General features: G+C 50.5%; 1 protein-coding gene across 4 annotated transcripts in view; it reads left to right on the forward strand.

Moving 5' to 3' along the window:
• The window catches only part of LOC135250115 (spectrin beta chain, non-erythrocytic 1-like), a 74,571-nt gene that overhangs the window by 16,571 nt on the left and 44,928 nt on the right, over window positions 1-13,072 (forward strand). For 2 of the 4 annotated variants that reach the window (XM_064326080.1, XM_064326081.1), the window contains exon 2: window positions 404-591. In XM_064326080.1, coding sequence (XP_064182150.1) covers window positions 435-591 — 157 coding nt within the window. In that variant the 5' untranslated portion in view covers window positions 404-434. Of the gene's footprint in view, window positions 1-403; window positions 592-8,724; window positions 9,463-13,072 lie in introns of those variants that run through there. The other 2 variants (XM_064326082.1, XM_064326083.1) reach the window with 1 other exon arrangement.

Genomic DNA, 13,072 nt, shown 5'->3' on the forward strand with positions numbered 1-13,072 from the left:
CGCTTATGCGCATGTGTGGGTGGCAGAGGGGCTGCACAACGAGCTCATTAGTTCCCAGAATGCTCGGACCCCTCGCCTCGTCTAATTAGCCGTGCAGCTGCGCAGCCCGGTGGGTCTGTTTGATTGGCGGGAGAGGAGCCCGCCCCCACACACAGAACCGGGGCCAAAAAAGAATCATATCTCCAGCTCTGATTTTAGCGCTTTGAAGCCTATCAACAGTTCTGTTTTAATGCGTGGCCTCGTTGCCTTTTAATGGCAGCCGGTTCAGGGATAATTACTGAATTACAGGAGCGAGCGGCAGTTAAACTGCAGTAACTGTGTCTTTCTTTCCTAATGGGGTTTCTGCACTCAGTCAGTCTGTTTCCTGGGCCTCACCGTCGCCCCGCTCTCCCCCCACCCCCAGGTTGGATGGTTGGCCCCCTGCCCCCGTCAGCATGAGCGCCATCTCCCCCACCGACTTCGACAGCCTGGAGATCCAGCAGCAGTACAACGACATCAACAACCGCTGGGACCTGGCGGCCGAGACGGACTGGGACAACGAGAACAGCTCCGCCCGCCTCTTCGAGCGCTCCCGCATCAAGGCCCTCGCCGGTAGGACGGCCCCCTCTGTCTCTCTCCATCGCTCCGTCTCCGTCTTTCCCCCTCTCTCCTGCCGTCACTCCCTTCTGCCTCTAGCCTCTTTCTTGGTCTCATTATCTTGTGGTGCTATGCATGAACCTGTCCAAGTTGATACTCAGATGTGAGGTAAGTCAGCCTGAATTTCAGGGATGTGTTTTACCAGTACACCAACAGGCAGTTACTGCTCCTTATAAACCATGGTCTTGTGTCAGTGTGGCTCCAGTTGGGGGCAGCAATTCAAGCGAACTCCATGAACCTGTAACTATGACTCTGGAAATGTCAGTCGTAGGACTGGAACCAGGGCTGCTATTCCTGGTAGCCACCAGCAGAGGGAGGCAGCAGGTTCTGTAATGTCGATAGAGATCATTAGGGTTTTTTGTTCAAATAATAACCTGTTCATGTTATAGATGCCAAAAGGAAATGTTGTACTGGTATGGCCCATTTCTCTCTGAAAATGTGTAGTTTTCAAAGGTTTTATTTTTACCTTACTGTAGTAAGTTCCTGATTTACACAGTACATAGAAAGCTGTATATATTACATAAAAAACATCTACTAAGCAAATAATATATTTCACAGCAAATGCCATTAAAAGTTGTGTGTATTTGTGAACGACAGGGTGTAACACTTAAAGGTGTGGGCGTGTATTGGTTACACTGCTACACAAACATTACCCTTCCTGTTCAAAGGTTGTTCCTCCCTCTTTTGGCACAATCAACTTTGCGCTCTTCTTAGTTTTTTTCCTCTCTTTCTGTGCAAGTTACAGTATCTTGGTTTGCTGAGCAGCGGGTCTGAGCCTTTGAACTTGCACACGGGTAAGAGATACTGAGAATGAGCTCAGTGGAGAGAGGGGGGGGCCGTGCTCTTCACTGTACGCGCTGCTAGCGCCAGGCTCATAACGATCATTAACTAGTGGTGGGAGGCAAGCAGGTCCCTTCTGTACTGCAACTGCTAGAGCAAAATATCATTCCATTAAGACTGGGCCCAACTGGAGCTTTTCTCAGAACCAATAATTTTATTTTGTTAGCATTTCTCTATATCCGTTATAGCAACGGTAGGTGTGTTATAGTGTTCCCTGTGCAGTGTGAATGGACGTGTGATTCCCGAGCCTTTCTGATCTGTAGTATGGTTCTGCCTAACAGCTGTGCTTTGCTTTGGCTACTTTACTTAGTGATTAGCCAGTCACAGAATTTAAACTACTGACTGCTCACCTGTGGCATAAAAGGCTGCAGCATGTGAAAGTCCAGTCTAGATCCCGAGGCACATTTCTGGTGAGAAAAAATCCCAGCAGATTTTTAAATTCTTGTGCTTTAAAATTTGACTCATGATTTCATTGTCCTCTAGAGGCCAGGTACTTTTAAAGTAACTAATTCACATTGTAACTGACTGCAAATGGATCACCATTTGCATGCAGAATCACCCTTTGTCTTTCAAAGATAATTTATTTGCACAAGATAAACGAGTGACAGTTGTTACAGTGAGGTGGGGTAAATCCACACATTACATTACATTACATTACAGGCATTTAGCAGACGCTCTTATCCAGAGCGACTTACAGAACTTTTACAAAGCATTTTCTTTACATTAGTATCATTTATACAGTGTATGATATATGCTGAAGTAATGCAAGGTTAAGACCTGCTCGAGGTAAACGGCAGTGTCCTTACCCGGGAATCGAACCTGCGACCTTTCGGTTACAAGTCTAGTTCCTTACCCACTGTGCTACACTCCGTCCACACGCTTGACAGAATGAGACCAGGCGCACTATCACTGTGGATCTCACACTCATCCTCTTACGGTGCATCCAAGAGAGCAGGGGGGAGACATTTTTCTGTTTGCTTTTTAAAACAATCCAAAACGATGACTTTCTATATGAATAAATAATTCACTTAGAATTCATGTGTATGATAATGCAATGTGTATGTTAATGCAAAGAAATAAAACAAAAAGACAAACAAAAGAAAACTCTGAAGGAGAACGGCAGAGTGTCCCTACACCGATGCTTCATGGCTCCACATAATAGATGCACCGTAAACTAGATGCTCCGTATTAATAGATTATCGCCACAGCCCAAGTTTATGGCCTACTATAACGCAAGTGTACATCAGCTCTCATTACTGTACCACTAACGGTTTTAGGCATGAGACTTATCGCTGCATGGCTGAATCTCAATACAGCGGCTGTGTTCATGGCTGAGACTGTTCCCCTGCATGGCTGATCTCCGTACAGGCGGCGGGGTGTTTCATGGCTGAGACTGTTCCCCTGCATGGCTGATCTCCGTCCAGGCGGCGGGGTGTTTCAGGGCTGAGACTGTTCCCCTGCATGGCTGATCTCCGTCCGGGCGGCGGGGTGTTTCATGGCTGAGACTGTTCCCCTGCGTGGCTGATCTCCGTCTGGGCGGCGGGTGTTTTTACGGCAGGGCCGGTGTTCAGACAGGCCTGCGCTGAGCGCGGTGTGCAACCCGTGTGCTTTTCCTGTCTGTCTCCGGGAGGGAAACCGTCTCCTGCGGACAAGCAGGGACTCGACGGGCGCATTCTTTAGCGTGCCGTGGCGACGCGGTTTGAGGGGCGGAGGCAGCGCCCCTGGGGCACACGCCTGCTTCTGGAGTCCCTCCCCGTGGCCACGCCTCCTGCAGCCCTCCCCCCCTCCCCTCCATCCATCCCAGTGTGCCTCTTCCTCTGTCCTGAGACTGTCCTGTCTGCAGCCTCTCTGCCTGTCCTTCTGTCTCTCTCCATGTCCCTGTGGAATCACTTCCTGTCTCTGTCTCCTTGTCCCTGTGGAATCATTTCCTGTCTCTTTCTCAGTGTGCCTGTGGAATCACTTCCTGTCTCTCTCCATGTCACTGTAGAATTACTTCCTGTCTGTCTTTCATGTGTCTACAGTCCCTGCAGCTCCATGGCTTCTCTATTCGTTGGTTTTGTTTTATTTTTCCCACCATTTTGGCCTCTCTTACCTAAAGGTCTCTGTGGTTCCTGCTGACCCCGTGTTCCCATTCAGCCCACCCAGTGGCCTGATTCCATCCCAGTGGGTTAAATTTATTTCTTTTTTTTTAGTTTTTATTTTCCAGAATTCCCGTCAGTGAACAGATCCACATTCAAAAAAATGACAAATATTGCCCAAGTATCTAGAGTTATTTTAAACAAAAACATTTTCATTTCTGATTATTTTTGAACAAGCGTGGAGAACCAGCTGACTGGGCTAACAGTGCGATGTTAAGCCTGGACTTCAAGTGGGCTAATTATCCTTTTCTGTACTTACGGCTGCTCTTCTAAACCTATTGAATGCACTTATTCGCTCTGTATGTGAGTAGCGCTGGGTAAGAGCGTCTGCTGAATGGCTGAATGAAAGCCCATCATCACTGTGCTGGGAGAGACCGGAGAGCACACTGAACCAAATACAAGTGTGAAAAAAAACAACAGGAGCGCAGCTTCACAAAAAAGGGTGTCAAACTGCCACCTCTGCAGGGTCTCGCGCCATGCCAGTGCATGGTAGACCTGTTAATGGAACGGTTCCTTTTCCCAAAAGCCCAGCCAATGCTTTGGCATCTGAAATCCTCTGTCCCCCAGCAGAAGTTCTTGGAGGGATGGGGATGTTCTCTGTTCTGAAATTAGCCACCACCTGTGATGGCTGCCTGTTTCATCGCACCTGCTGTTTGTACTTCTGTGGCAGATGGCGGTCGTTATGAAGCCTGGACCCGCGGTTTGTTTTTATTCTGAATTATTCATCGTTCTGCGCGCGTGCGCGAATCTCCTGCTCTATCCGTGGCAGACGACCTCCGCTGCTGGTGGCAAAAAGGCCTGAAATAGATAGTAAAGCCTAGTAAGCAAGCATTCAGCCTGAAACTGTGTAAATCTTATAGAACCGAGATCAGGCTCACGTGTGGTGGATGTTTAACATACCAGAGACCCCCCCCCAGCTTCCACTTTTACCTTGTGACTTTGGTGTGATGCATTGACCCAGGGCCAGTTAACACAGTCTGTAGGTTCTGTACATTTGCTTCAGCTAACCTCCTTTCTCAGGTCCCTCTGAGAGGACAGGTGTAGCCTGTCAGCTCACACAGTCTCAGCCCAGCTGACAGTAGCCTACAGTACTGTAAGCAGGAGTCGTCTACTGTAATTACCCGACCCTGCTCTGTTTCTCCACGCCGTGCTTCCTGAATGGGACGCCTTGTTGGGGCTTCTCCACGCCGTTAGCTAAATCTTTCGTTACCTGTGACACGCCCTCCTTTCATCTTTTATTTGCGCATGCCTTATATGGGATTCTGTCCATTCAGCAGTATTTGAAGAAACTTACTGTAAGACGCAAGACTTTGTTGCTGCCACTCACATGATACAGCCTGACGAGCCTCATCTGTAAAGCAGCAGTTTATCGCGCTGCAGCATGTGTGCTAATAGGCTGTGAATTTTTGCATCTGTTGAATATTTCGCTAAATTTAGCACAGTAAATCGTACTTACTGTCTAGCAAGAAGTCGTCTTCTCGTTGTACTGTTGATGTATCCACGTGCTGCATAATTCTACATCCACTGTGTGCTCTTGTGATCGACTTCCAATGAGGTCAAGAAATCCCATTGGTTAAGCAGTCATGCGAGCCAACAGGACTTAGAATTTCACTTCTTAGTGAGAGAAGTAAGGCTGTTATATAATTTTTCTCTGTAGCTCAGTTTAAATGGAAAAAAAGTAACTTCTGAACTTTCTTTTCCTGCTTGCGTTTCATGCTTTTACTACGAATTTTCACAGGCATCCGTGACTAAATGATCAAAATCCAAATCCTGTTTGGATTAAAATAACGTGAAACTCGGCCTTGGTGGCTGGCTCAGCAGTAGAAATGCGTGTGGCTACTTTAAAGAAAATCTGGTCATTTGTATCATTCCTGATTTTGCGTTCTTTAATGAAGGATTTTACAGAAGTAAACCAGCACTACTGTATTAATATTCTTGTTAGTCATGGTGCTCTTTTGAAAAGTGGCTTGTTTGCTGCATCTCTGTTCTGTGGCTGTGAGATTGGTATGAGAGGGAGACGGAGGAAGAGAGGAGAAGATGGAGAGGAAGAGAAGAGTGACAGGGGAAGAGAAGAGAGAAAGACAGGTGGAAGAGATGAGACCGGAAGAGAAAGCCAGGAAGTGAAGAGAAAGTAGCTGGAAGAGAAAAGAAAGAGAAAAAAGGAGGGAGAGAAAGAGAAGCAGAGGGAGTGGGTTTTCTCCGTTTCCAGGGATAAATGCTAAAGATGGCAGAGAAAGCGGTTTGAAATACCGAAATGGTGAAAAGGACCTTCTTAGGTGCTGCACCCCTTGGGTCTCTGCTCCCACGGCTGCTCTCTGAAATAGCGGGTTGAACCTCGCTGGGTTTGGGAATGCGCTGGACCTCTCTCTCCCACAGGGGGGAACTGTGTGGGAGTCGTGGGACTGCTGAAATGTTTTTCCAAACATGGCTGTTTGGAAGGGTCCCCCCCCCCCCCCACCTCACCCTTATCCCCACCCTCGTCCCACTCTAACGCGTCTGCGTTGTTTTATTGCACTTTTACAGATGTTTTCCCGTCTTGTTCATCCTCTTTCTCCTGTCCCTTGTTATCTTTCCCTCTTGATTTGCTCCCTCTCTCTTTCCCTCCCTCCTTCCCTTCCCATAGCTCAGTTCCTTCCCCTCTTTCTTTCTGTGCTGCTGACCTCGGCCGTGTAGATGGGCCTCTGTAATTAGGCGGTTTTCCATGTGCTTTCAGGCGCTGCCAGGCAGCCTGTAGGAAGCTGGCCAGTAGGAAGCTGACCTACAGGAAGCTGGTCTGTAGGAAGCTGGCCTACAGGAAGCTGGCCTGCAGGAAGCTGGCCTGTAGGAAGCTGGCCTGCAGGAAGCTGGTCTGTGCGAAGCTGGTCCGTAGGAAGCTGGCCTGTTGGAAGCTGGTCTGTAGGACACTGCCCTGTAGGAAGCTGGCCTGTAGGAAGCTGGCCTGCAGGAAGCTGGTCTGTAGGACACTGGTCTGTAGGAAGCTGAGCTACAGGAAGTTGGCCTGCAGGAAGCTGGCCTGTAGGAAGCTGGTCTGTAGGACACTGGTGTGTAGGAAGCTGACCTACAGGAAGCTGGTCTGTAGGACACTGGCCTGTAGGACACTGCCCTGTAGGATGCTAGCCTGTAGGAAGCTGGCCTGTAGGACACTGCCCTGTAGGATGCTAGCCTGTAGTAAGGCTGCTCCATGATTCTTCACTGCTGCCATGGGTGCGCGGTGTTAAGGCTCTGCTGGGAAGCCCGCTGCCTTAGGAGCTCACGCAGGAGCACGTAATTACGCCGGCCTTAAATTACAGGCCACAGAGCAGGCCCAGCACCATGGCCCCTCAGCACACGTCCATGGACCTCAGTCCCAGCGTTGCATAAGAGCGCCCAAGTACCAGTCCCCACGTCTCATTCGGGCTAAACCAACTGTTCTCTGTAGAACATTTAGAAAGTAGACAGAGTATTACGCAAAACTGCGTGCATAAGATCAGACCTTTTGTTTCTGTAGACCTCACATATGAGGTGGATATTACAGTAGTTTGCCTTGCTGCATGCTGCCCTCATTGAATGAATCTCTTCAGTTTTATCACTAACTACCGAAATGTATGGATGTTTTGTTGGCTGTCATTAAGAGAAAAACGGCAAACCATGTGATAACAGTGCTATTGTATTCATACTGTAAATGGTAGATGTTGCGCTGTGTAAGTGCACTATGGTTGCCCTTTCCAAAATGATTGGAATCGAGACTGACGTGAGTTTTGAAAAATCAGCAAGTCGTTGTAAATTTTGCCACCTCAGGGTTCTCTAGTTATTTCTACGAGTGGATATTATCACGGTGTGAATGTTTTCCCAACTTGTCAGAAGTGGAATTGTGGCTCTTTGATTCTTGCGAAAGCAGTTGTTGAAGCACCCGATACACTTGAAGATCTTGGCTGTTAAACCAGCCTACGTTTGCAGCCTGCACACGCCTACTTTCAATAGTGATCACATCAGACTCATTAGAGCTTTCATAGGGGCTAAATGTGGGCTGAATTTGTGTGGTTTATTGGAGGTTTTAATGAAAGCCTGGCGTGGTCTGTGCTTCATTAGGGCTGCGCAGTGCTCACTGCAGGTAGCTGCTGTGTCTCCTAGTAAAAACAGACATTTGGCCTGGGGCCCTCTCTGGAGTCACAGAAACAGCAGTCTTGCACCATTGCAGTTAGCGTTGCTACAGTCCGTATGTGGTCCCGGTCACCAACCGTGTGTGTGTGTGTGTGTGTGTGTGTGTGTGTGTGTAGGTACGTGTGTGTGTACGTATGTGCGTGTGTGTGTGTGTGTGTGTGCGCGCATTTGTGTTTTTTTGTGTGTCTGTGCGTGTGTGTGTATGTTTGTTTTTTGTGTGTGTGTGTCGTGTGTGTGCATACGTGCGTGTGTGTGTTTGTGTTTTTTTTTTGTGTGTGTGCATGTGTGTCTGTTTTTTTTGTGTGTCTGTGCGTGTGTGTTGGTTTTTTGTGTGTGTGTGCATACGTGCGTGTGTGTGTTTGTGTTTTTTTTTGTGTGTGTGCGCGTGTGTGTCTTTTTTTTGTGTGTCTGTGTGTGTGTTGTTGTGTGTATGCGCGCATATCTCTGTGGCTTGGACTGATGCAGAGGTCAGTCACTCCCTGGTAAACAGCAGATTACCCGCTGAGCTGTTTATACTGTGCGGCTGAACTCTTTGTGCAGTAAACAGTAGGATTCAGTGGAACATACAGAGAATAAAGTTTGTCTATTTGAGTGAAACTGCATTGGATAATAACTCTGATTTCTACCGTTTTGCTGTTGAATTGCTGGCAGCAGGGCTTTGAGAAGGATCTGCTAGTCTGACCAGCTCCTCTCAATGTGTAAACAGGAACGAACTACTGCTGAAACTTCAGCAAGTTTTTTAAGTCTTTCTGTCTGTCTTCACCAGCTTATAGTACCCTGCAGAGGAGAACTTTTCTTTCCCTGTATCTTCTACATTTACCCATGCACCACAACCCCCCCCATGGAATTTGCAGAGTGGTACAAACTGGCTGCTCCTGACCTCTCCCTGTAACACCTTTCAGAATGGTACAGCCCCACGTCTCTTCTCCTCCCCTCTCCCCTCCTCCCCCCGGAGCACACCTTATGCTAATGAGCAAACTCGGAGAGCGAGCGGTGAACTTTGTTTGCCGAGCGGTCGGACTGCGGCTCCTCGTCCTGCGGAGAGGGAGAGGGAGAGGAAGAGGAGCGGTTTCGGTGGTTTCACGCAGGAGTTTACAGAGGAGGGCCGGGTCAGAGCGCGCTCGAGTGGGAGAAGCAGCCTGTGGCTTTGCAAAGAGCGCTAACCGCGCTCACATACGCTCCGAGGAGAGACCAGGAGTGAGCGGAGAAGACTTGAGAAGAAAGGAAAAGAGGAGGGAGCGAAAGAAGGAAAGAAAGGAAGATAGACGCGCCGGGCCTTGATTTGTCTTTCCCCTTTCCTCCCTTCCCTCCAGGCGCGAACCCTTCCGGAAAGGGAGAGAGGGAGAGGGGTCGGGGGCGCAGCGCACTGAGCGCGAGCGGCATGGTTCTGTTTGCTTTCACACATCAGTAGAGAGCGGTCCCAGTTCAGGGAGGGCAGGAGGGAGTGGGGGGGGGGGAGAACGCGCGGAGCCGGACTTCGCTGGAACTGAGGAAGAGGAGCCTCTCCGCTCCGGGGCGGATTCCCGCCGAGCTTTTCACGCGGGTCGGACAGGGAAGGGGAAACGCAGGAAAGTGGCGAACGGATCGGGGGACCCGCGGCGCAGCATGGAGCTGGACAGGACCGGCGAGCCCTGCCTCTCCCCGGCCGCCTTCATCAACCAGGCGCAGTACTCCAACATCCTGGAGGGGCGCTTCAAACAGCTGCAGGGTGAGTGAGCGCTCGGCCGCGGGTCTCTCCCTCTCCCTCTCTCTCTCTCTCTCTGTCTCTCTCTCTCTCTTTCTTACTCTCTCTGTCTCTCCCTCTCCCCTCTCTCTCTCCTCTCCCTCTCCCCCTCTCTCTCTCTGTCTCTCTCTCTCTCTCCCTCTCTCTCCTCGCCTCTCTCTCTGTCTCTCTCCCTCTCTCTCTCTCTCTCTCTCTGTCCCTCTCTCTCTTCTCTCTCTCTCTTCTCTCCCTCTCCCTCTCCCCCTCTCTCTTCTCTCTCTCTCTCCTCTCTCTCTCTCTCTCTCTCCCGCGTCTCAATCACTGCGTCTGGCAGAGGCGCTGTGCGCTCCTCACCGGGTACTTCAGCACTTTGCATATTCAGCTTCTCTCTGCTTTCACCTGGTCTGCTCTTATTGTGCTGTTTTGCCAGATAGGATTGTGCAGACATTGGTTACGGGCAAAGAGAGATCCTTTTTGCATCATGGAAGCAGATCACCTGTGGCTGGATATGTGTATGTGTCTGTGTGTTGCGCGTGTGTGCATGCGTGCGAGAGTGCGACTGTGTGTACACGCGCGTGTACGGTACAGTGTGTGTGTGTTTGTGTGTCTGTGTGTGCGCGTGTACGGTACAGTGTGTGTGTGTTTGTGTGTCTGTGTGTGCGCGTGTACGGTACAGTGTGTGTGTGTTTGTGTGTCTGTGTGTGCGTGTGTACGGTACGGTGTGTGTGTGTGTGTCTCTGTGTCTCTGTGTGTGCGCGTGTGTGTGTGTTTGGATTAGGTCCCACACGGTGCCTCATGAGAGAGCAGAGCCCACGGGAATGGTGACCCAGCACAGCTCCCACACGCGGCTCCCTGGCCCCACTCGCGGTGTGCGGATGTGGCTCGCTCTCTCTGCTCCACCTCTCTTTGCGGAGTTTGGCCCGCCGAAGATCTCCGCACACAGCTGCGTACTTTTTTTCCGCATTTTGCGTCTGTACGGGTGCTACTTTAGCGTGCGGTTCGGTTTCGCTGGAAAAGGCTGCTGTCCTGAAGACGTTCGTGTGCACAGAGGCAGTGTTTGGACGGCCTCGGGCGGCAGCTCGACTTCCTCCCGTTTCGAAAGGAGACGTCGCGTTCGCCGAAGCGCTCGCGTCTCAGACTCGCACGGAAAGCGATTAGGCCTCGGCGTTGTGTACTTGTGTGTGTGTGTGCGTGTGTGTGTGTGTGTGTGTGTGTGTGTGTGTGTGTGTGTGTGACTCCTGAGTGATGGCCTGTCACACGGTTATTGCTTCTCCCCGTTATGTGAAAAAACTGGCCCTGTCGAGAGTAACCGATCCACAGCCTCTCCCGGTGCCTGGTTGCTGATTAATTTACAGCAGCCTTTCAGCTTCAGGGGGGGAGGTGCAGAAATTCAGGTTCTGTCAATAAGGACGGCTGCCAGCCAGTCAAACCGGTCGCCCTCTCCGCGGCTGTGCGGAGCTCAGAGTAATGAGTAACCGCAGGGGGTCAAGGGCGCACGCCCCAAAAAGCTGCTCCCGGTCAGTGCCAGTGTGGGGCTGGAAGGTTGAACTTGTGATTGGGAAAGGCTTCAGTCATGTGTCGTGATTTGTAATATGAAGGGTAGTATGGATGTTAGCACAAGGTTGTGTGGAGGCTTCCTGCCTGGCCCCAGAGTGAAAGCACAATGGAACAACAGCGGTTTTGAAACTGCAGTCCCGTAATCTTTGGTATGGGACTCAGAGACCCGGAGGACAAATGGGATTTCGCAAAGTGGCTTCACAAAGGGGCTGTTTGGTGAGACTGATATCTGCAGGTACATGCAGAACCCATCGATTGGTTCCTGTGATAACACACAGTTCATGGTCAGATTATTTTAGCTTTTTTTCCCCCCCTTTGCCTAAGTACCTCCAGTGTGTTTTTTCTCTTTGAGCGGGTGAGGTTATGTGGTGATTTAACTGCTACTCCAGTGTAGCATAAAGTTTAGGCAGCTTGGCATGCACCTCCGAGGTTGAGTGTTACATTCCCAGGTGGGGCAGTGCCATTGTACCCTTGAGCCAAACTGCTTCTGTAAATACCCAGCACTGTAAGGGGGTTGTATTTAAAAATGTAACTAGCTCTGTACGGGAGTATCCACTAACAGGCAGTGATGTAGTGTACTGCACTCATTAGACCTTCTTACACTAAGAAGTTGACTCTTGAGGCTGATCCGGTTGCTCTTCCCCTGATCAGCTCATCCTTGGCGATCAGTGTCACTGTCCATCCTGCTGTCAGTCATCTCCCCTGAGCATCAGTCATTTCCCCAGCCTGTCAGTCGTCTCCCCATTGCGTCGGTCATCTTCAAAGTGCCTCGGTCATCTCCCAGTCATCCTCCTCACCACATCAGTCATCTCTTCAGTGTGCCAGTAGTTTCCAGCATGTCAGTCATCTTTGCAGCGTGTCAGTCGTCTCTCCGAGCATGTCAGTCATTTCCCCCGGCATGTCAGTCATCTCTTTAGCGTGTCAGTAATTTCCCCAGTACATCAGTCCTCTTTGCAGCGGCAGTCGTCTCTCCAGCACGTCAGTCATCCCCCTCAGCGCTCCAGTATCTCCTCAGCGCGTCGGCTCTAATCTCTGAGGGAGATCTGCGCCTCGACTGAGACGCACTGGAAAAGCCAGTCTGGCTGCCCCGGGCCAATTCCTTACCGCTGACTTAAAGCTGCCTCTCTCTCTTCTCTTTCTCTTCTCTCTCTTTTCTCTCTGGCGCTCTCTTTGTATCAGTTTCTCTCTCCCCTTGCAACGCGGCAAGATGCAACACATCCGCCGACAGACTGGCCAACCGTTTCTAAGGCCTGTGAGCGTGCCCCAAACGGTGGAGAATGTGCGCAGGTGTAAGAGCTCGGGGTTTTGAGTTCAGCCTGATTTATCCCTGACTGACTTTCATGCTTTATCACCTTGCTGCATGTCTGGCTTCTTACTCCCACTGCTTTGCTAATCCAACCTGCAGCCCCCACCCCCTCCCCACATAGGAACCTCCCCCCAATCCTACCCACTCCCCACACAGGGTCCCCTATCTTACCAACTCTCCCATAGGCCCCATCATCTTACCCACTCCCCACATTGGGCCCCCCGTCCTATCCACACTCCACACAAGGCACCCCTATCCTACCCACTTGCCACATTGGGCCCCCCCATCCTAGCCACTTCCCCATAGGAGCCCCCTACTTCTCCGACAGGTCCTCCAGCTCCCTTTCCTGGAAAGCCTCCCCCATAGGCCCCCCAATCTGACCCGCTCCCCCGATAGGCACGGCCACCATTGTGTTCATGGAACTGTCAGATCCTTTTGGAAGGCAAATCCTTGTGCAAATCTTCTTGCACGCAGCATCCCTCACGTAACAGTTCCTCCCCCAGGATGATTTTTTTTGTGTGCAGGGGAGGAGGCAGTCATTTTGTTCCCCCGTTTCCCCCTTTTTCTCCTGATCTGAAAGGCTAATGTGAATCGTAAAGACGCTGTGTCGCTCGTACTCGCTCCTGCAGCTGTGCAGCTCACTTTCAGGAGGGCTGCACTGCGTGTGCCGCAGGCAGGAGCCTTAGGGCACCTATGTCAACTGACAGTCTTATGGCACTTCATATTTCAGTCGACAGTGTTATGTCACTTGTG

This window comes from Anguilla rostrata, chromosome 3 (genome assembly GCF_018555375.3).
Source record: "Anguilla rostrata isolate EN2019 chromosome 3, ASM1855537v3, whole genome shotgun sequence".
NCBI lineage: Eukaryota > Metazoa > Chordata > Actinopteri > Anguilliformes > Anguillidae > Anguilla > Anguilla rostrata.